This window comes from Talpa occidentalis, unplaced genomic scaffold (genome assembly GCF_014898055.3).
Source record: "Talpa occidentalis isolate TD23 unplaced genomic scaffold, MPIMG_talOcc4v2.1 talOcc4.11, whole genome shotgun sequence".
NCBI lineage: Eukaryota > Metazoa > Chordata > Mammalia > Eulipotyphla > Talpidae > Talpa > Talpa occidentalis.
Window position 1 is genome coordinate 48,153,970 of NW_023601104.1, and position 24,190 is coordinate 48,178,159.

At 33.9% G+C, this 24,190-nt stretch overlaps 1 protein-coding gene across 5 annotated transcripts in view; it reads left to right on the forward strand.

The window, feature by feature from the left end:
* Positions 1-24,190, forward strand: part of NUBPL (NUBP iron-sulfur cluster assembly factor, mitochondrial) — a 235,721-nt gene that overhangs the window by 139,709 nt on the left and 71,822 nt on the right. For 2 of the 5 annotated variants that reach the window (XR_008549746.1, XR_008549747.1), the window contains exons 9-11: positions 11,667-11,787; positions 15,279-15,361; positions 19,694-19,809. Coding sequence is in view for 2 of the 5 variants with exons in the window: in XM_037503190.2 (XP_037359087.1) it covers positions 11,667-11,787; positions 15,279-15,361; positions 19,694-19,756 (267 nt within the window). In the remaining 3 variants the exon portion in view is untranslated. Of the gene's footprint in view, positions 1-11,666; positions 11,788-15,278; positions 15,362-15,528; positions 15,707-19,693; positions 23,599-24,190 lie in introns of those variants that run through there. The other 3 variants (XM_037503190.2, XM_054689744.1, XR_008549748.1) reach the window with 3 other exon arrangements.

Below are 24,190 nucleotides of genomic sequence, written 5' to 3' on the forward strand. Positions count from 1 at the left end.
AGTTTTTAAATAATATCAAGGTAAATTGCTTTAAGAGAAAATGTTATTTCATAAAGATTTGACTCACATGTGTTTTTTTGGATCAAGATGTAAAATATTTCTCTTCTCAGAAGACAGTTTTAATAAGTAAGAAAAACATTTGTGTAGGTGATAGACATTAAGGGTCTGATCTATAATAATGGCAATGAAAATGGACAGGAGAATAAATGTAATTGATATTTTAAAGGAAATATTAATGAGCTTGGAAATTGATTACCTAGGATAGGGGAGAGGGAAGCAGAAATCACAGGGACTTTAAGAGTTATGCTGCCATTAATAAATCTATCAGGAGCTAATTTTTTGTTCATGATAACAGTTAACTGGAAATAAGAGTTTAGATTCTGTCACAAATTTCTACCCTTATTTTCTGTGAGGGTTGTGATTTAAAATTGGCAAAGAAGAAATTGGTAGAGAAAGTGACTTGGTGTTAGCCTTTTTAGTATTATTTACATCACATGATATATATGAGCATTCCTTTTCCTCATAGCACTAGATTTATTGCTTAGCTGTGGATTTGTAGCCTCTTGACACATTATTTTTCAGCAGTTAGGGAGCTAAATTCTTTAAGCATATAATCTCTTTTATGATTGTGAATTAAATTACTTTAGAAATGTTTTTGTAATTTTTTAGGAAATAGGATACTGCTTTCAGAGGCATTTTTGCATAGTAAAGATGGCTCAAGCTCAGGCGTTCAAAGCCCACTTCTGTCACTTTGTAGCTATATGACCTGAGTAAGTTAGGTAACTTTGACTCATCTTTGACTCAATTTCTCCTTCATAGAATGGGGATGTGGCAGTATTTCCCACAGACAATTGAGGTGAGAAATAAATGAGATAATGTACTTAGTGGGTTTACTACAGTGCAAAATCTAAACAAAGTCAATAAAATGTCATGTAATGAATATTGTATATTATAATTACTTTTAGGATATTATGAAGCGGATAAATTCCTAGGTGTTTTGACTAGTCCTTTTATTTTGTTACTAAGAATATTATCAACTTTTTAAAAATTTAAATGAATAGTGTCTGAGTTTTCCTTATTCCATGAGAGTTTTTGTTGAACCTAAACTGTTCTCTTCATGTAAACATGTTAAGTTACTAAAGGTATTTAAAGTCTAAAATTGTGCATTATTTTAAGTTTGCATTATTTAATGTAGGCTAGATACTGTCATAAATAAACTTCAAGAATGTAACAATACAAACATAACAGAAATCTATTTCTTGCTCATATAACAGTACTAGTAGATTATGGATGTACTAGTAGTAGGTATGATGGATGGCCTTTTTCCATGGAGTTGTGAGGCTGCGGGATCTTCTGCCATTTTCAGATATGACTTTGAAGGTTGCCCCAGTGCCATCCTCACTTGAGCCAGCCAAGAAAGAAAGACAGCACAAGATGAGATTTTTTTTTATGAACCAGATTAGGATCATACTTCTACTCACATTCCACTAAAACTCAGTCATGTGAGCTCATGTCACATTTCTCAAGAAGCCTGAGAAATATAGGTTGGCTACAGGACAAGGGAGTTGAGACAATGGATTTTGGTTAAAAGTTATCTATGCTCGTTTGACCTGGTAATAGGTACAGATTAAAGTCTAATGTGGTCACCAAACTTATTTTTTTTTCTTATAAACAATTTTGAAAATTCTATTACTATTTCAGCCTTGTTTTTAAATATTTTATTTTATTTTTAAAAAATTTATATTTTTTGCTGGTTAGAAAAAAAGAAAAGAGCCCTACTGTGATCTGGAACTTTTTAGAGTTTATTAGGAAGGGTTAATGATTATAGTTTCTTCCAAGAAAAATCATATGATCTTAGGAGCTAAAATAGATGGTTTTATCAAAGTTTTTCCTTCCATTTTTTTTTTTTTTTGTCAAAGGCCCTACAAGTTGCTCTGAGTGATGATGATCCCAAACTGTGGCTTATTATTTTTCTGGCCCAGAAATTAAGGTAATGTTGGCATCATAAAATGTATTAGGGAGAATTTCTTCTTGTATATTTAAAAAAATTTTGAGCAAGGTCAATATTAGTTCTTTAAAAGTTTGATAAAATTCATTTGTAAAGCTATCTGGTCCTAGACTTGTTTTTTGGAAGTTTTTACTGCTATTTCAGTTTCTATGTTTGGGTTGGTTTGTTCAGTTCATCTTTCTCAGTTAATCTTGGTAGAGTATATTGAGCTAGAAATTTATCTATTTCTTCAAGGTTATCAAATTTATTGGTATATAGTTATTCATGGTAATCTTTTATAATCTTTTGTATTTCTTTGCTATCTGTAGAAATATTTCCTCTTTCATTTGTGATCCTGTTTATTAGTGATTTTTCTCTCTCTTTTTTTTCCCATTGCCTAGGTGAGGTTTATCTTTTTTGTTTTTCTTCTCAAAGAACCAACTCTTAGTTTTATTGATTTATTTTTTTGTAGTCTTTGATATTTATTTCAGTATTTCCACTTTATTTTTAATATTTCTTTCTTTTACTAACCTTGGGTCTTTGCTGCTCATTTTTGAGTTGTTTTAGGTGTGAGAGTATATTGTGTTTTGGGGGAGATTTTTCTTGCTTTTTAGTATGGGCCTGCATTGTAATAATCTTCCCCCTTAAGAAAAATTATGCAATATCACATAGTCTCTGGTAACTTGTATCATTATTTTCATTTATCTCAAGGTACTTTTAAATTTCTGCTTGCATTTCCTCTTTTATCCAATTGCTGTTAAGCTGCATATTGTTTAATCTCCATGTATTTATAGCTTTTCCTTTTTTCCTCTTTTTTTTTTATAATTGATTTCTAGTTTTATGGCATGTGGCTATAGATGGTACAGGTATAATTTTAATCATTGTGGTTTTATTGACTGTTAACTTGTGTCCCAAGATACGGTCTATTCTTGAAGCTATCCCATGTGCACTTGAAAAAAATGTATGCAGTAGTTTTTGGGTGAAGTTTTCTACAGTTGTCTGATCTACCTCCTCTTTAAAGCTGTTGTTTCCATAATACTTTGGTTTTTTAAAATATGTCCATTGTAGTAAGTAGGATATTAACATCACCTGGTACCATAGTCTTGTTATAATTTCTCTCTTAAATTCTGTTATTGTCATAATGCTTGGTGCTTTGTCACTTGGTGTATATATAGTTATGTGTTGTTTCTTCTTGTTATATTAGACCCTTAATTATAATATTGTGTCCTTCTTTTTTCTTTTTACTTTTCTTTTTTTTTAATGATTTATTTTTATTTATACAAGAGCTGGGGTACAGGCCAGATGCGTGGGAGGGTGAGAGGATTCACCAGAGATAGAGTGGGGAACAGAACAGGCAGATTGATGAAATACACTGCTGAGGGGAGCAGCGGGCAAGACAGGAGAGGTCTGCTCACCGTGTGGGTTGCTCCAAGGCTGGCGGGGATCAAACCCGCACTGCAGACTGCAGACAGCTTCACAGTGCTGCGCTCAACTGCCTGCGCCACCAGGGAGGCCCTTTTTTTACTTTCCTTAATTGAAAGTCTATTTTATCAGATATAAGTATAGTTGTTCCTGATTTTTTTTTTTTTTGATTGCTATTTGCTTGTATACTTGTCTTCCAACCCTTAGTTCTAAGCCTATGCTTGTCTTTTTTGTTAAGGTGAATTTCTTGTAAACAGCAGAAGGTTGGGCTTTGCTTTGAAATCTGTTCACCTGCACACTCCATATTTTTAACTGCTATTTTTGTGGATTATGTACAGTTGGGTAATGTGAATGTCATAGGGCAAGAGATTCCAGGGAACTAGAGGACTCTCCATCAAATTTGCTAATCATTTGGGTTCTGTTCATTTAGGTGGGCAAGGGAAGACAGGAAAGTGATAGATTTTAAAATGGGGAGGAGTTCTGTTGACTGCCAAGAAACTGTCCTGTTCTGTCGAGAAAAGTATAATGAGAGTGTTAAGAGAGTTCCATGGTCAGGATCATGGAGAAGAGGGATGACGTCTATAAGAATTAACTGTAGCAGTGAGTAGTAAGGATGGTTCAAATCAGGTCTTCTCTTTCAACTGTGCCCCTAATTCTTGTGGTAAATTGCCCCCCTAACCTGTATTGACTCATCATTATTTCAGGTCACCTAATTCCATGAACAAGTCTTTTGTAGTCCATGACTTGTTATCTGATTTGGTAACTTCCACATACACATTAATGACCCAGCTGGTTTAAATTTTGACTTATTTATTAACTATGTGACCTTAAGCAAATAATTTAGCTTTAGTGTTTCGTGATGCAGTCACTGTGGGTTAAATGAGGTGATTGAGTGATAGATAGATAGACAGACAGATAGACAGAAATTGTCATACAGTACATGGTGCTGCAAAGGTAGCTCTGAATGTTATTGTCATAGTGGTCATTTTAGCCATCATAAATTCTCATTTTAGAATTCAAGACAGAAGAGTTGAATTGCACCACATGGACCTACAGCTAATTAACTGGTCCTGGATGCAGGCTACTCTTTCATTGTTTTTTCTTTGCCAGAATAGTTCTTCTGAAAGAGAAAATAAGAATACCCATATAATTTTTGTATATTATAATGTCTGTACACATGCTTTAAGGCATATACAAAAATTTATTCAAGGCTAGTAGAGAAAAGCATTTATACACCTAATCTCTTTCAGTTATGATTATTCATTCTTTAACAGCAAGTTTTTCCTCCTTGTTTTTTCTTAAATCATAACTTTTAATCTTTGTGACAAATTCCAAGCAGTAAGAATTTAACCTGATTGTAACCTTGAAAAATTGGATTATATAGTAGCCTGAAAATCTTGCTTGTTACTTGCCTGAATTTGAGTTTAAAATGCCAAAAAGAAATTAAAATTGGGGCCTTTTGAGACTGCTTAATTTAATACATTAGACACAAAAATCCAATATTTCAGAGCAATGTTGTTATTTCATGAGAGTCAGTTTTTTAAAAGTTAATAAAAGAAGTACCCTTTTCAGCCAATGATGGATTGGAATAACCTTAGAATAACATGTAAAAGGTTTGTGGTGGCTAATGCTAGGCAGGCATGTAGCATTTACTTTCCTTCATTAAAACTAGCCAAGGTAAAGAGAAAAAAGGATCTTATACTTTGATGAGACATTAATAAATGATTGTGCATGCTTAAAGCTGCATCACACTGGTATTATATAAATTAAGCTATGGCAAAGCATCTGTTTTCTAATGGTGATGATATCAAAGGATATGCAAATAACTACAATAAGCAAGGATAGTTTAATAACATATGAAGTATTCATACAATGTAAGGCTTTGGTGGGGAGGACTACTAGAATTAGGGGATGGTCATGTGAACATGAATTCCTTCCTATTTAATAAAGAATACCTTTTTATGAACAATTGTTAATATGGATATTCAAATGTTCTTTTTAATTACTTTAGCTGTCCCTTTTCAGAACTCACTGATTATAGAGGACTGCTTTTAAGTGAACTAGTGCAGTAGTTCACTAATCTTCTTTTTCCTCAAGGCTCTCTTAAATTTTCTCCCAACTAACCCATGTTTTGAAAAAGTTGTCTGCCACATAGCTGCATATCTTAATTAATAATTTGTTTTCTTTTAATAAATCAAATATTATGTATATGTGTGTACATATGTGTAACTTTTAAATGGATTACTAAACAAATGAAGCAGTCATATGTGACTATTATTAATCTCAGTTGATTTAATTTCAACCAAAAGCAAAGAAATGTGACAGTTTTTCCAGTATAGTCTTGAAGGTAAATGTCTGATTTCTATTCAATTTCTTAAAATATTAATAAATCATAAATCCTGGCAAAATTTTTGTGCATGAATTTAAAACAACATTAGTTAAGAGAACTACCAGAATAAGTTTTACAGCAGCACTGTCCAAAAGAAATACGAGATGAGCCATAAATGTAGCTTTTAAAATTTTTAGTAGTCATATTTTAAAAAGTAGAGAAAATACAGGTGAATCAATATAGAAATTAAGAATTAACCAACAAAGGAATTATATTTAAAAATTGAAGTCTAACAATTTAATGAGAAAAAAAAATGGAAAAATATAGACAAAGACCGGAAAAAAAAAAAACACTACAGAGGAGAATATACAAATGACCAATAAACATAGAAAAATATATTGAACTTCTTTAATAATTATAAATGCAAATTAAAAATCACAGTGCAAAGGGGAGGTAGACATCAGAAGAAATGAGGACCAACTGGAATGTACCGGCACTGCTGCCTTTCTTTCACCACCAATAACCAAAGGAAACCTGTAGAGTATAATGTGTAAGACTCCACTTCCATCTCTCAGATCTCATGCCACTTTGATTTTGGTGAACTTTAACCAGGAGCCATATAGATAAGCATCTAGAAAGTAGTGTTTCTGGCATTAACAGTTCAACAATTAAACAATCTACCACAAAGGGATATCACTATCCACATAATACTTCTTAAAATTAAAAAAAGGACAGACATTACCAAAATGTTAGTGAAACTATGAACAACTAGAATTCTCTGGTGGGAGTATAAGTTGGTAGAACTTTATTGGAAAAGTTTGGCAGTTTTTACTGAAGTTAAATGTGCATAATCTAATACTCAACAAAAAAGACTTTATAAACATCTATAGAAACTTTATTTATAAGAGCCCAAACATGGAAACAATACAAATGATACAACAAGGCAGTGAATAATATTCTTAAGATTCAGTGAAAATAGGGCCTCCCCTGGTGGTGCAGGTGATTGAGCGCCACACTGTGACTCTATCCGCAGCCTCTGCAGCACTGGTTCAATCCTGGCCGGCCATCGAGGGTCCCACATGGCGAGGCAGACCTCTCCTGTCTCGCTCACTGCTCCCTTCACAGTGTATTTCTTCAGTCTGCCTGTTCTGCTCCCCACTCTGTCTCTGGTGAATCCTCTCACCCTCCCGCGAATCTGGCCTGTACCCTGGTTCTTGTATAAATAAGTAAATAAATCTTTAAAAAAAAAGATTCAGTGAAAATAAACTACACATATATAGATATATACAGACATATATAATTAATATATATCTTTATATATAATTATATATGTTGCATGATTCCATTTATATCAAGCTTAGTATGAGACAAAATAGGCTTATGGTGTCAGAAATTAGGTAAGTTTATACTTTTGGGAATGTGTTTTATAGAGCATACAATAAGAAGAGTTGTGATAACATGTATACTTAATCATATGTTCATTCAATCATTCTCATGATTCATGTACTTTTATGATGTATTCCTTTTGTGTGTTCATGATACACTTCAATGAAAAAACTTTGAATAACTTTTAAACTTTAAAAAATGAATTTTTTTACATTCTTTTACTCACACTGTCTGTGTGATATCCAGTGTGTATTTTCCTCTAAGAGCATGTTTCATTTTAGACTAGCAACATTTCAAATACTCAGTAGCTATGTGGAATAATGGCTACCTTGTTAAGACACTGAAGATCTTGAATCCTGCTATTTTAGAGCTTTTCTGGGTTTGGATTTTAATTTCAGGCTTTCATTGGAGTCAGGTAGAAAAAGTAAGGACTTTCCCCACCAGAACCTTATCTTAATTTTGTTGCTGCTATTTTGTTTCTGTAGAGTATTTTCTACTTAAAAGAGATGATTGGTTTTGTATGCAGGTTCACGGGACACCAGTATGCCATCATTTGGGTTATTTGTTATTATTACATTATTGATCATCTTCCACATGACTGTCTTTCTAAAAGCAAATGTTTTATTAAAATATGATACACACACAAAAAAGATATGGCATATATCACTTCTTACATTTTACTGTCCAAAACAGGTTATATGTCCTTACCTAATTGCAGAGAAGAAAATTCCTAACCTTGTGCCTAGGAGGAAAATTGCATATACTTTGGGCAGCACTAAAATCTAACACCTCTCCATGACTGCTTTCAGAGAACATGGCCCTTGGTTTATATTTGCCTAAGAATACAATCATGCAAAGACAAATCTTTTTAGGTTTTTCCATTCTGTATTATTTATAAACCCTGTAATCCTAAAAGATGAGTCTACTGTGACTGTTTGGCATAGTGGTCTCTCTGGCCTCAAATCCTCATTCTTCTCTTTGCACTCATACAACCCAAATTCCTAATCTGGCCTATAAGCCTGCTTTGTACATCTAGCCTCATCTCATGTCACACACACCATGTGACCTTATAGTTCAACCATACTGACCTTATAGTTCCTTGAAAGAAAATATGCTTCCCTCTTCTGTCTTAAATGTTTTTTTTTTTTAAAGATTTATTTTTATTTATTTATACAAGCACTGGGTACAGTCAGAAGCGCGGGAGGGTGAGAGAATTCACCAGAGCCAGAGCGGGGAGCAGAGCAGGCAGACTGACATACACTGCTGAGGGGAGTAGCGGGCGGCAGGAGAGGTCTGCGCGCCATGTGGGACCCTCCTCCGGTGGCCGGGGAGCAGCTGGGGATTGAACTGGTGCTGCAGAGGCTGTGGGCAGCTTCGCAACCCAGCGCTCAACCCCTGCGCCACTGGGGAGGCCCTGTCTTAAATGTTTTTCCTTCTTATTTTTACCTGGTTTGTCTTTAACTTTTAGACTAAATAGGAGAGTCATCTCTATTCTACACTCTCATCATACTCTGTACTTTGCTTCTAGAGAAACTGTTTCAGTGTAGCTTGGTCTTTGGACTGTTTCTTGTTCTATCTGTTTTTCTGTTTAGAGTACAGAACATTCCCCTAAGGCAGCAAGGATCAAGTCTCTTTTGCCTACTATATACTATTCCTTGTGTTTAACCCAGTTACTGGCATATAATTGGAGCTCATTGAATACTGAGTTTAGTGATAGTTTTATATCTGTGACAGTTATTTAATCTATATAGAGAACATGTCTGAGACATTTATACAGTCCATAAACAACAATGTGATAAGAAGTTTATCACACACACTGCAAATACACACTTGCTCAATGCCTTTCTGTCTTAGAGCATCTAAGAGATTCCAGAGTATTCATGCATTTCCCATTCTTTCTACTTTGGAATATACCCTCACCTATATCTTCACATTGTTTAAGTGTTTTTCTTTTTTCCATTTCTTGAGTGATATTTTTATTTTTAACTTGAAGCCCTACAATCAGGGACTATATCACATTTAACATAAATGGCAGTAAAACTGCCCAAGCAATGAGTGTATTATAGAGATGTAGTGAATAAACAAATAAGCTCTGTCATATTAAAATGTCTTTTCCTTCTAGTTTTCTGGAGATGGTACAGAATTACCAAAACACAGCATGATTTATTTGATGTGATGTTTCGCATCAGCAAAAGGGTATATGTATTTATATATTAGATGCTTGGAAAATGCTTAGCTACAAAATTTATGGTCCTCACTATTCGTCTTCATTTACATGTGTTGTGAGGAATTTGAGTCTTTTCTGTCTCTCTTTTCACTAAGAACAACAAATTTGATCACCTTTTTTTTCAGATTGGTATTATAACATTTATTAAAATGATATTAATATTAATTTCTGTTAATAGAAACAGAAAAGAACCAAAAAATTAAAATACAAGCTATATTTAAAACCCAACAAAACCCAAGTGTCTTTGTATTAAAATTCATTAGCTAACCAAAAACCCAAGAAAGCCATGATACCAGTATAATAAAGTACTACAAAACAATTGCCTATACTCATTTATCAAAATTGTGAAATTTGCATTTTGTATCCTATTCCAAAAAGGAAAAAAATTCTTTTTGAATGTTATATACCATACATATAAATCAAGAGAGAAAAATACATTATGAACATTAACCATGCCTATAAATTATCTTACATGCTTCTCATAGGCCATAGGTTGGTTATGGTATAAATGTAGCATGAAACTACTATGATAATAAGAAGAGACAAAAATACATGTCAGATGTATAGGAACATACAAATAACCCATCTACCCACTCTGAAAATTATATAATACTGTTAGGTAAAAAAAAAACAACTTAGAAACTACTTATTTTAATAAGAAATAAATTCAATAAAAAATGATAATACTGAGAACTAAGACATTTAGAGATTTCAAAAGTCATACTTTTTTCATTTGATCCAAAATTTGGTCAACTAAGTTTTCAAAAGTTGGTTCAGAACCAATATAACTCAAAATGTCACCCATTCATTTCAAACTTTTACTTTCTTCCCCCAAAAAGACCTTTGATAAACATCAAAATGTCCAGGTATAACATAGTTGAGATGAAACTGGATCAAATACTGGTATCATTTTTAAGACCACTATCACTGCAAGTGCTTTGAGTGTCACAAACTTTTTAAACCAAACAAACAAAATAAAACCAAAAATGGCACGGCATGTATTATAACTGAACCAAAACAACTGTGTGTGTAACAGAAAGACAAAGCAGTGACACATAAACCTAAAGCTAGATGAATACAAAGCAGTTAATGTCTCTTGCACTGTAAATATACTGAGAGTGGTTTCCAAGCGAGAGAAGACGGAGGAGATCACAATGATCACCTTCTTTATGTTTTATTGTGGACCATTACTGCTATTTTTCATTTAATACAAATATTTTAATAGTACTATCATCTAAAGTTTTAATCTTGTTGGTAGAATTGATGAGATGATACATACATTTTTATCTCTAAGCCTTTGATAATTGTATTCCCTATTTTTATTCTAGAAAGGAACCACCATTTCCGTGAATAAGAAAGTGAGATTAAAAGGAATATAAATAAGGATTATATTGGCAGATCCTGTCTAACCCATCAAATGTTTGTCAAGTACCAGAAGCTGGGGAAAGAGATGGATACTTCTATAAGATTTAAAAATTTTGTTTCACACATTCAGATAAATGATGAGTCAGTCTTTTGCTAGCTGTGTCAGTTTTCTCAATGATGGGAAGGGGATAAGTACCCTTCTTATCTCTTCAATTTCTTATGAAGAATAAATAAAACCAATCCCAGTGTTTGGCAAATAGTAAACATTCAATATCTGTAAAATGTTACTATGAGGCCTTGTCCACAATTAGCCTCTTAACTATTTTACTGTGTTTCTTTCTGCTTATTTTTTTCCTTTAGTGCTAGCAGAGCTAGATTCTAATATATGGGTCTGATGGTATAACACTACCTCCTCGATACCATCCTTTCAACTTAAAAACTTTTGTGTTTTTTTGTTTTCTCAAGAAGAAAATCTCTAACACATGGATGGCATTTAGTACCTTACATATGACCCTGACCTTCCTTACCAGACCAGCTTCTGCCTTGGCCCTTAACAAGATTGCACCTCAAATACGTCACACACAGTTAATTTTGTTGACTTGGTTTGTGCTCTTTCTTTTACCTAGAATTGATGGTCTAAGACTCAATCCCTTTTCTCACCCTCAGCCCGAAGAAACAGTTTTCTATGGGCAACTCAGAAGTTCCGCTTTTCTTCTCACAGAACATTTTGATCCCTGTCATTCATCTCTCCATAGCTTGTACCATATTATTAAGTTAATTACATGTGTCTTCTCTCTCACTAACTTGTGAGTTCCTTGAGAGCAGAGGCCATAACTTAGTCATCATTATTATCACTGGCCCTAGTAGGCACTCATTAAAAACATGTTGAAGTAATAGATCAAGGTTTAGTTTAATTCTGTTTTTATTTCAATGGATGTTTCTTTTTCTAGGTTCTGGGCCTTGTCCAAAATATGAGCTTTTTCCAGTGTCCAAAATGTAAACACAGAACTCATATTTTTGGTGCTGATGGTGCAAGGAAACTAGCACAGACCCTTAATCTGGATGTTCTAGGTAAGACCACAGACTGTTCTTTTGTAAAGGAAATGATAGAAGGGAAAGTGAGGATAACACATGATGATGAAGAGTATCTCAGAAAATGATAAATTGCTTCTGACTTTCTGTTTTAAGTTAGGTTAGTATGGCATAGTCCTGTGTACCAAGATTTCTTTGGCCTTTTAGAATAAAAAGTCATGGTAGGTGGCTTTTTTGAATATGAGGTTTGTTGTCAATTATGATAACTCCTGTTATAGATAAAAACTGCCTATACTTAATTTAAAAAGAGTTTTGTAGTCTGAGTACTTTGATTTGAAACCCGTATTTTATTTTATTTATTTTTTTGTATATATAGTTTTAAAATTTTTTTATTTTATACATTTTTTATATCATTTTTCATTTTTACACAAGATATGCATTTTCATCTTGGTTATAGTCCCCATATAATTCCCACCACCCTTGTTTTGATCCTATTCCCTTCTCCCCCCATATTTTAAATAATGGTCACCAATTTATTTGCTAAGTTGGGGAGACACTTCTCAGTATAAACATATATATATGGAAAATACCTGTCCAGTCTTTTTGTGGCAAACTTTGGAAATGTAAGTTCTTGGTGTGTACATAAAATCTCTTCCCAGTTAATTCTGAATTTATCAGATCACTGCCCTAGAAAGGTAATATTTTATGTTTTCTGTAATCTTTCTATATGTTTGCCATGTATATATAATATGACTCCTAAAATTTATGTTGTATATATGTTTACATTGCTGAACTGAAAAATTAGTGTTATGAAGAGAACTGAAATCATGTGTTAAGTGAGCAAAACACAGGTTATAGATAAAACATGAATTAAAAAAATCCATAAGCAGCTTAATGGACTTTTTAGGAAACATGTTTTGACATTCTACTTATGAATGAGCTTCTGTTCTGGGCAAAGACAGATGTTAGATGCTAAGAAAGGGAGGTATAGAGTGAATTGTCAGTTTTAGGTAGTTAACAATTAAGATCCCTTGGAGATCAAGGAATTTCAAAAACATTCTTTATTATAATTAAGTTTCTAAAAGTTGAAGTTAAATGTGTTATTCTTACTATGCACTATGCATTTGCACTATGCAGCCACCACAATACCAGGTGAATACTAATGATATATTTTGATACATTGCTGTAATTATAGCCACTAATTATATTCTGCAACTGTTTTTCATTTAACTAACCTAGAAAGTTCAATTTCCCAAATCTGCATAATAACATAACAGATTGACATTCACTTACATAATAAAGTAAATGTGTAATTATAATGGCATTATTGAATTATAGTGACAGTATTATAATTCCCTAATTTATAAATGGGTGAGATGATTTTGTAAGTCAGTTTTTAGAATTTAAAGCATAACTCCCAGAGAAACAGTCTCATATATGAAACTTACATTTACCCAACAGCTCACAAATGTGCCATTACCCTATATCAGAAACACTTATTACTGATCACAAAAACTGGATAATGATGTAGACTGCTGTGTCTAACAGTATTATGGGAAAAATGATTTAGAGTTTCTACTCAGGACACAGCTCTTCCTTTTAGTGCAATCATGTGGTCCCTCTCATGAACTGGAGTAGACTCCAGTAATGAAGAGGATAGTAGTAGAAATGAGGAACTGAAATCAAGGAAGCAGCTCTACCAGCCTCTTGGCTGGTGGAAAAATCCCCCTCCCACCATCACCCACAACTAGGAACCCTATTTGTTCTTTTACTAACTCTGGCTTTCTCTAAATTTAATTTTCATCCATTGGACTGTGTTTTATACAATTATTTGGTGAAATGGCTCTCAGAACTTTATCCATATTACCTACAGAGACAGCTTATGCATGGTAGTTAAAGTGCCAGATAATCTCACAGAAACTTCCTTAGTTTATGTCTCTGAAAATATGCCCTTACTTCTTTCAGACCTATCCCCTCAGAGACACTTTTCAAGGCCAGGTGTCTCCTCACCCACTTTTCATACCTTGACTCCTTTTAATCCTTCTTTGTATACAACTATTAGCTTATTGCTACTCTCACTGTAACATCTATTTTCTGACAAGGTTTTCCTCTTTCTTGGTCTACTCTTCTTTGTCAATAGGTAAGATTTTGAGTCTTTGAAGGGAAGAAACAGGCTAATAGGTAGCTACCTAAAGGAGTTTTACCCCCTCTTCCATCACTGCATTAAAAATACATTCAAGATTCCTTACTGTAATGGCATTTCATAAATCAAGAGAAAAAACTTTAGTCTTCTAAGTATTTTCTACAACATATTTTTCCATCTGCCCCTGTGACAGTTCACTGCAGTCTTAACTTGATCTATAGAATAGATATCAAATTTCCTGAAAAGTTAATCTTTAAATGGTTACTGAAATATTCATGATTTTTTCATTTGGCTTTGGAACATTTAGGAAAGATTTAAAGAGTTGATTAAGATCTCAAAATTTGCTGACAAAAAGGGGCATGAATTGATTGCTCTTCCAACCATGTGCTTCATAGCATTAGTTGTAATAGGTTTGTAGTTTTATAACATACACTTCTTACACATTATTTACATTGCCTGGAGTGGTGCTGGCATGGTGACTTATTTATATAACACAAATATTTAGACACATGTTTCCATAATTTTGCATGGGTTTGGAGTGGTTCTAAGAATGCTGAGTGCCAATACAAGTCAACCCCCTACTTCTCTACTTAATACTCGATTTACTGCACTTAAAATCTCAGCCTTTTGAAAGTCTTTACTCATGATGATGTGGAGGAGTCTATTGGGCCATGTATTAGAACATTTCCCTCCTAAATTCTATTATCTAGTAGTAATTAATGTGCCTTAGGAAAAGCATCTGACTTCTCTGATCTCAAGTGTGTGTATGGAAGGCTCTTATTAGATATTTACTGAAATCTCATCAGGCTTACAAATTATACATAATACTATGTACATTACTATATAATAAAAGAAAAATAATTCTAACTGTTAAAGAAGCAGATAGTTGAGATACCATGTCTGGCCTAATTTTCACCAGTTCTCTTAGCTCACTCATTTGCCAACACCAGGAAGATTATTTTGTTGTACTTTTGGGTAGTTCTTTGGCTCCTCATCTTTTCTTCTTCACTTTCCTCCTGTTGTATGGTCTGGTATGTTTATATCTGATATTACAAGGAGTAATAATTTATAAATGTCTTCTAAGCCATTTCTTGCTGGGAGACCTCCAGAAAGAGTAAATCAGAGACATTATCCCTTAATTGACTGCCACATGGCTTTCATATATATATGAATACAATCATGGGCTACACTCACCTGGAGTATTTTGCTCCTAATTTTCACTTGAAATTCCTTATTCAGAGATTTAGTAATTTGCAGATAGCTTTAACTCAAGTTGATTCAAATTGATTTAATTTAGATTTGTTTCTTTCTGAAGTTCAAATGCTGAAATCACAAATGCCTAGCTAAACTTTTGTGGTTCTAATGGATATCTGGCGGGCTTTTCTAGGAGATATTCCCTTACACCTTAACATAAGGAAAGCGTCAGATACAGGCCAGCCGATTGTGTTTTCACAGCCTGAAAGTGAAGAGGTAAGTTACTTTTAAAAATATCTATTTTTGTTTCTTTTTAAAGGATATATCTTTTTAATACATAAAAAGTTGGGTCAGTCGAGCCTTCTATTTGCAATCCACGAAAATGAGTTAACTTATCTAAAGCATCATTAAATTACTCACTGTTTCACTATTTTATATGGTAGGGATACCACTGCTGACTCTGAAGTACCAGCTAATCAAGTTCATCTGTAAAGAATCATCATCCAGCCAGTTTTCTCAGGAAGCACATGAGCAATGAGAATTTGTAAAGTTTTCAGCTTGCTGGCTAGCAATAACACGAAAGTGTTGAGTATGAAAGTGTTGAGTAGGATATAGGAATGGGATTTTTGTTTCATTTATTTTAATAAATATGTTTGGGTAGGTGAGGTGGAAAAACTAGTAGTGTCTCATTAGCTAACAGCATTGGGTATCCAGTTGATTGATTTTTGATATTGCTGAAGCTTTATGAATTTAAGCATAAAATCTTTTTATATACTCTTTTTAAGCTAGAAATAAAATCAATCCTATATATCTCTTCTTTCTTAAGTAGCACTTGCTATTTCAATCAGAAACTGAGCCATCATCTGGTACATCAGTTTTGATATGATTTTTGTGCGCCTTTGTGAACAGCCCCAATCAGTCTTCCTATAGTTCTTTCTTTTCTTAGCTAATGTGTATGACTTTATAGTCCTATTATTTTGCGTATCCATAATTATTACTTCGTTTATTCTAGTTCACTTCTTCTAATCTTGTATGGGCTGTGAATAAAGTTAGAGTAAATTGACAGTCAGGAACCTTGGATAAGTAAAGTGGATTCACATTGAATTGCCTTTCAGGGGGCCAGAGGTCCTTTCCTTGTCTTAAGGGTCGGCAATTATGATATAGGTGATTGAGTTGCTGAGAATATAATCTCTGAGTAAATATAATGTAGTACTTAATGTTGTTTTTCTTTTCTTTGCCTTTTAAGTACCAAATACTAAATTTCCTTTTCAGACTCTTTTTAGAAATTTTTCAGATAAGCAAAAACCATAATCTTTTATAACTTCCATAATTAAAGTTTGGCAGTTCCAACTATCATAAATGTGTACTTTTTATTTTTTATTTTATATATTTTTTTACATCATTTTCATTTTTGCACAATGTATACATTTTCATCTTGGTTATAGTCCCCATACAATTCCTTCCCCCCCTTATTTTGACCATTGATGTGTACTTTGAGGTGAATGAAAGTTGTTTGTAATTTGAAGTTAGATTTTTTTAAGTACATACTTTTATGCCTTTTAAGAATAAGCCATTTAAAGACATCCTATAGTTAACCATTGTGAATAAGAATTTAGTTACTATGGGCCTCCCCGGTGGCGCAGCGGTTGAGCGCTGGGTTGCGAAGCTGCCCGCAGCCTCTGCAGCGCCTGTTCGATCCCCGGCTGCTCCCCGGCCACTGGAGGAGGGTCCCACATGGCGCAGACCTCTCCTGCCACCTGCTGCTTCCCTCAGCAGTGTACTTCGGTCCTTCTGCCTGCTCTGCTCCCCGCTCTGGCTCTGGTGAATTCTCTCACCCTCCCGCGCTTCTGACTGTACCCAGTGCTTGTATAAATAAATAAATAAACAAACAAACAAACAAATAAATAAATAAATCTTTTTAAAAAATTATTTACTAGTTTATTTCTATTATAAATTTAGATATTTAAGAATTTTTCTTTGAGATGCTTCAAAAGCAAGGAATATTTCAGTTCTTCCCCAATGTGCTATTCTACCTCCCTTTTATATCATTATACCCCACAGATTTTCTAAAGATTGTGTCACACAATAAAAACCAAAAAGTATTTGTTGAAATGATAATGTATTGGCTGAAAAAATTCAGTCTGAATAGTTTTGTACAAATTGTAATGATTAAACACTTTCAGTGGTTTCTCAGCAAATGGCAATCTAACCATTACTTTGAGTGTGATATATTTAAAGTTTAAACTTGGAGATAGTCCATTAAAAAATAAAGGTTAAATGTAGCAAACTTGATTATTTTCAAATCATTCAGTATTCTGAGTAGTCTATTAGGTTTATTATTTTTTTTTGTTTTTATTTTTATAGAGGCATGTTTTATTTATTTATTTGTTTGTTTATACAAGCACTGGGTACAATCAGAAGCGCGGGAGGTTGAGAGAATTCACCAGAGCCAGAGCGGGGAGCAGAAGGACCGAAGTACACTGCTGAGGGGAGCAGCGGGCGGCAGGAGAGGTCTGCGTGCCATGTGGGACCCTCCTCCTGGTGGCCGGGGAGCAGCCGGGGAGCAGCCGGGGATTGAACCTGCGCCGCAGAGCCTCGCAACCCAGCGCTCAACCGCTGCGCCACCGGGGAGGTCCATGGTTTATGCCTCTAATTTAACACAGGAACTTAAAGATTATAGAATGATGTTTCTCCTTCCCGTATTGAACTTTAAATTTTCATCACAAAAAAATATTAGGCTTAAATATCTAGAAGAGATACTAGGAGATTAGAAAGTATTTTTAAGGGCTTCCCTGGTGGCGTTGGAGTTAAGTCTTGGCTCTATCACCACTAAGGCCTGAGTTCAATCCCCAGCCAGGGAGCTGACCCCCATATGGCACAGCAGATCTCTCCTGTCTCAACCGCTGCTCCCCTCAGCAGTGTATTTCAGTAGACCCACCTGTTCTACTCCCCACTCTGTCTCTAGTGAATCCTCTCACCCCACTCCACCTCTGGCCTACACCCCAGTTCTTCTATGCATAAATAAATAAATCTTAAAAAAAAAAGTGCATGGATGAAAATCAACACATTAGATTTAAGAGAAATATTTCTTTATAAAGTATATATTATTTCATTTTTTTAAAAAATAATTGTTTTTGTGAACTATGGAAGACAGTGAAACCATTTTTAGAAAAAGCTTTACAGTTAGAACTACTTATATTTTGTACTTATGCTTAATATGTGAGATAGTAGAGGGAGCTAGACTTTGGAGTCAGATGGACTTAGAGTTGAACCTTGAATAAACAACTCCTGGTTTTTTCATCAAGTTGAGTCAATGAGGCTTATTTTACATAAGTGAGATTATTTATGCAAAGTACTTGGTTTAGTAGGTACTCAATAAAAAAAAAAGTAAGCCCTTATTCATGTTTTGAGAACTGAAACATTACTCAAATGAAATTTTAACACTTTCCTGGTAAAATAAAGCTAATCCACCTGCTAAGCCTCAAACATGGTTTTAAAAATGAAGTGAAGTGAAATACACTTAAAGCATTTCATAAAGTCAGAGTAAACAGACCTTAAAGAATTCTTTTATCCAGTAGTCTGGGAGTTGATCAGCCAAGGTTCAAAACCCAGTTCACCTCATACTAGGTACAGTGCTTTGGAGAAGACTATCTGGGCGATGGATGGGGATAATAACAGAATTTACCTATTAAGGTAACTGTGGTGATTAAGAAAATAATACTTGGCAAATATTAGATACTCTAGTATATTTTATCCATTAACATTAGGAGAAGAAATAAGATAAGTAATAGTTGTAATAGTAGTAATAGAAGCAATCTGTACACAATTTTAAGTAAATATATATTTAATACATTTAATTAATTCTAAGTAAATTTATAAGTGTATACGTTAATAGTTACAGATTAGATAGGGGGAATAAATAATATTTGCATCCTAATTTTTTAAAAACCCTTAAAATGCAAATATCATGATTGTTCTAACTGAACCAACTCTGCAGCCATTAGGTTAGTTTGTAGCCCACTCAATGGCTTGGAAACATCTTTTAGGGTTTCTCTTCTCTGGGAGATCCTAGGGATGACGATGTAACAGCTGAGTCCAGGAATTCTTGCATGTTACCCAAAATTCACCAGGAAGGAGCCTATAGTTTCTTGGTGCTGCTATCACACACCATTCTCAGAAAGAATAAAGAAAACGCTTCTCAAAGGTAAACCATGGGTTGGTAATAAATAATCCTCTTTAAAATCACCAACAGTTCTCATGCCAAAGAAGTTTTGGCAGTATCCAACTCCACATATCAATTTGTCAGAAGAGGAAGATGTAATTTTCTGTGACTGGACTGGGTTGCTAGTTTGCTGACAGTAATTGTTGGTACTAAATATATTTTTCAGAAGGTCACTTTCTTAATAGTCCTCCTCCAAGTAATCTAAAATCCTTTCTCCTCTGCCCTGCCCGCAGTGTACACAGCAGCATCTTCTCACTAGTGAATTTCCTCATCTCTATCAGCCTTTTTTACTATTAAATTCAGTTGAGAGCTATGGCAAACAGTTCATGGGTAATTTGATGTCTACTGTGGAGAAATACAGAGCAACTGAGTCTGTTCTTTTTCAGGCCAAAGCTTATCTGAGGATTGCTGCGGAAGTGGTAAAAAGATTGCCTCCACCTCTAGAGTGATTCCCCAAGTGTTCTGGAAATTTGCCTGGTGGTTGACACTAAGAAGATCTTTGGTAATAAGCAGTCTTGTGGTGAAATCTACAAGTGTTATAGCAATCATAGTTGTTTTCCTAAAGAAATGTTTTATTTTTAGATGTGATTTGCTAAGGAATGACTTACAAATAAGATTTTTATATATCAATAGTAATCGGTACATTTAGGAATTCTTTTTTTGAAAGATGATGTGTCCCATCTCTATAGATCTGCATTTAATTGTACTGAACTACCAAGGAATCATAAGTTTATATGCTAAGCCCAACCATAAATTCAGTAGAGAACTGCACTCTTTGCAGAACTACAAAGCTAGTAATTTAAAGAATTTACTAATTCGTGTAAGAACACATTTCTATCAGGCATTTTGTTCTGGGTTTGAGTCCTTCCTCAAGTACTGTCTTAGACACATTCTATTTTTATTTTTAAGTTGATTTACCAAACTGTATAAATTTTGGTGTACATCTTTACCTCTTTGTTAATACAAGCCTCACCTCACCTGCCATCAGTGTTCTAGTGTCCTTCCCACTATCAGCATGATGCCTTCTACCCATCCATCCTACCCTCCTTCTTCTTCCCCTCTGCTGATCACTGTTTTTCAGAGAATCTAATGGTTGTTTTTGTTGTGATTTGTTAGTGCCTTTGATTTGAAAGTAACCATTTGATAATTATCTTTTCACTTTTGAATAATTTCACTTAGCCAGTCACCTCAGTTTCCATCCAGGTTGTTGCAAAATTTTGGCAAGATTTCATCTTGTTTAATAGCTGGGTTGTATTCCATTAAGCACTTATACCATAACTTTTCGATGCAATCTTCCGCTGAGGGCCATTTAGATTGTTTCCCCGTCTCAGCTATTGTGAATAATGCTACTGTGAACATAGAAGTGCATACATCTTTTCAAATTGGTATTTTCTTCATCTTCAGATAAATACCTACGGGAGGTGTTGTTGGGTCATATGGTATTTCCATTTTAAGCTTTTTAAGGAATCTCCAAACTGTTTTTCGATGGAGGCTGCACCAATTTACATACCCAACAGTGAGAGCTCCTTTTTCTACAGCACCCAAAACAACACATAGTTTCCAATTTTTTTTATAGGCCATTCTACAGATGTGAGGTGATAATGTCTTTGTGGTTTTGATTTGCATTTTCCTAATAATAAGTTGGACATGATTTAATATAAATCTCTACTTCTTTGTCTAAACACACACTCTACCCTAGACTGAATGAGAGTGGATCTCCCAGGGTGGGGCTTGGACAGATATATTTTGACAAAATCATTACAATTTGCATGATGATTCTGATTGTGATGGTAATAGTAATAATAACAGCAACTAACATTTTTCAAATATTTTGTGTCCTTATAATGTTCTATTAATATGAGTATGGTACTGCTATCTCCACTTTACAAATAAGGAAATTCAGGTGTGGAAAAGTTAAGTGCCTTGTTGAAGTTTGCTATGTTACCAAACACTGGAACTGGGCTCTGAACTGGGCAGTTGGATACTGGATTCTTCCTTTTGTACACCAAAATGGCATTTGTTTATTTCAAGAAAGATATCCATAGTATTCAGTGTTTCTCAAATTTATTTGAGCATGGAATTCCCTCCGCCCCCTCTTTTTAGGAACATTTTATGGAGTTCATGCTTCAAAGAATATACTTTGAAAAACATGTATTTTTGTCTAATTAAGACTCTAAGAGTCAAGGACTTCCCAAGGTCAAGTAGCAAAATGATTGTAAAACTGAAAGTACTGATAAGAATGAGTCATTAGTTAAATCCTCATTTATAAGGAAGTGGTCCATGACCTTTGATAAATGCCCTTTGTCTTGTAGTTAAGCAAGACATCTGTAAAGTAAAGATAGCAGTATTGTACTCATATTCATAGAACATTAACTATAAGGGTGCTAGAAAACTAGTCTGTGAGTTATATAGCATTGTAGACATGTTTCCACACAATTCTATTCACATAAAACCCTCTAAAAGCTTTATATATAATAGCCAAAAACAACCCACATGTTTTTTTATGGGGAAAAGGTTAAATAAAATGTGGTATATCCATACCATGGAGTACTACTCAGTGTTAAAAAAGAGCAAACAATGGACACATGCAACAACCTGGAATTTTTTTGAAATTTATATTAAATGGAATAATATTTTGGTATTTTGCTCTTTATGAATTCTAGAAAATTAGATTGAATGATAAAGCCAATCTTGAAAGGTTATGTACCATATAATCCCATTTATGTAAATTCTTGAAATAACAAATTTTGGAAATGAAGAACAGATTAGTAGTTTCCAAGGTCAAGGGAGGGGGGAGTATAGGGAGAAATTGTGTGTGGCTATGAAAGGATAGAGGAAGGATCCTTGTGAGGATGGAAATGATCTGAATCATGACTATATTGATTTCCATATCTTGAGTGTGATGTTATAGTTTCACAAGATTTTACCTTTCAGGTAAATTGAGAAAATTGCACAGCATAATCTCTCTGTATTGTTTCATACATCTGCATATGAATCTCTATCTCAAAATAAAATTAAAAGTTTAATTAAAAAATAAATATATGCTCCTGTGTCTAAACTAAAATTTTCTGGGCCAAATTATCCGTGCTAATTAAAATCATGAATTAAAGTACTGTGGTTACACAGTAATCATTTGTCATTCTAAAAAGGAAATAATGACTTTAAGTTGTAGATATTTATTTGTGTTTTTACTGTCTTTGGGGGATGAGGCCAATTAAGATTACCACTGAGCAGTTCTGAATACCAAAAAGCAAGTAACTGAACCAACTCAACTTTATCCAGAAAGAGATTAATTTAAAATAAGCTCCTTAAGTGCTTAAAGGAGAATGGATCAGGTAGAGGAGGTCAGTTGGTTGGTGGTGGCTGGTGGCTGGATGTTTAGTGGTGGATATGATCTCATATTTATAGTTACCATGCCACATTCTGTAAAATAGTAATTTAAAAACCCTAGATAGTTAGAACTGAAGAGTGTGTTAGAATTTAGATAATCCCATCACTTCATTAGAATGATCTCTAAGAAAAAAATAAGTTCACCGATGACCCAAGGCTTTGGGGGGAGTGGGATTAGTTCATTATGAAGTATACTGTATATACGGTAAAGCACAGAAGACATAAGTATACAGGTATAATTATCTACAAAATGAACACCATTGTAACTGCTTACAACCAACATAAGAATTAGAAAGCTGCCAGAAGCCCAGGTGTTGTGTTTCTCTTCATAAGTGCCATACCTCCCCTTATGAAGCATTTTAAGACCTAAGCTTATGCCTTTAAACATTGTGGTTTTGCTTTTTTTTGAAATTTATATTAATTAGAATAATAATATGGCATTTTCCTCTTTATTAACTTTTTCTTTGCTTCTTTATTGACTGTTTTTATTCTCTACTATTTTTCTGAGATTGTGTGTGTTTTTACATGTAGCTGTGTTTTGCTCATATTCTCTGCTGTATATTTTATTGTTTGAATATATGCTACTTATCCATTTCACTGTGGATGGATATTTGAGTTGATTCCTGTGTTGTTTCATTATTACAAATAATTTCTGCTCTGAACATTTTTGTGCATATTTTCTTGGGTTCATATAATTGAATTAAGTTTTTTTCTGGGAATGCAATTACTGGTAGTATTTAGTGGCATTTCATTGTAGTTTTTACTTACATTTTCCTGATTATAAATGAAGTTGAGCACTTTTACATTTGTTAGCTAATTAGATATCCATTTTTGTGTATTTTTTTTATCTTTTTGGTGTATTTTTTGTGTATTTTTCTGTTGTTATATTAAAGTGCTAAATTTATATATACTTGATATGAATCATTGTCAGTTGTATGTGTCGCATATATTTTCCCCACTCTGACTTGCCTTTGTTAGTGGTGTCTTTTGATAAACAATCTTAATTTTAAACTAATCAAATTTATCATTCTTTTCCTTTTCCATTCATACCCTAGTTAATGAACATATTATCCTATATTAACTTCTAGAAGTTTAGAATTGTTTTGTCTTTTACATTTAGTTCTAAAATACACCTGGAAATGCTTTCTGGTCATTCTGGTATTAAGCTTTAAGTTACTTTTTTCCCCACCTTGTTGCTATCTAATTGTCCCAGCAGTACTAGGATTGGGTTTCTCTGTGCTTCTATGGCTCTGTTACTGTGCTTTCATTTCTATTCCATTGCTATATTTGTGTATCTTTACAATAACAACTCACTGTTTTGTTATTTCTGTTTTTTCAAGAGTGTTATGGCAATTATTGATTCTTTGCACATCCATCCATATAAATTTTACTGCCAGCTTGTAAAACTCAAAAACCATAATGAACTAACTGCTGGAGAAGTTCAGCTTTACTTCAGATGGAGTCATCCCTACCCTTACAACAAGAAAAAACTG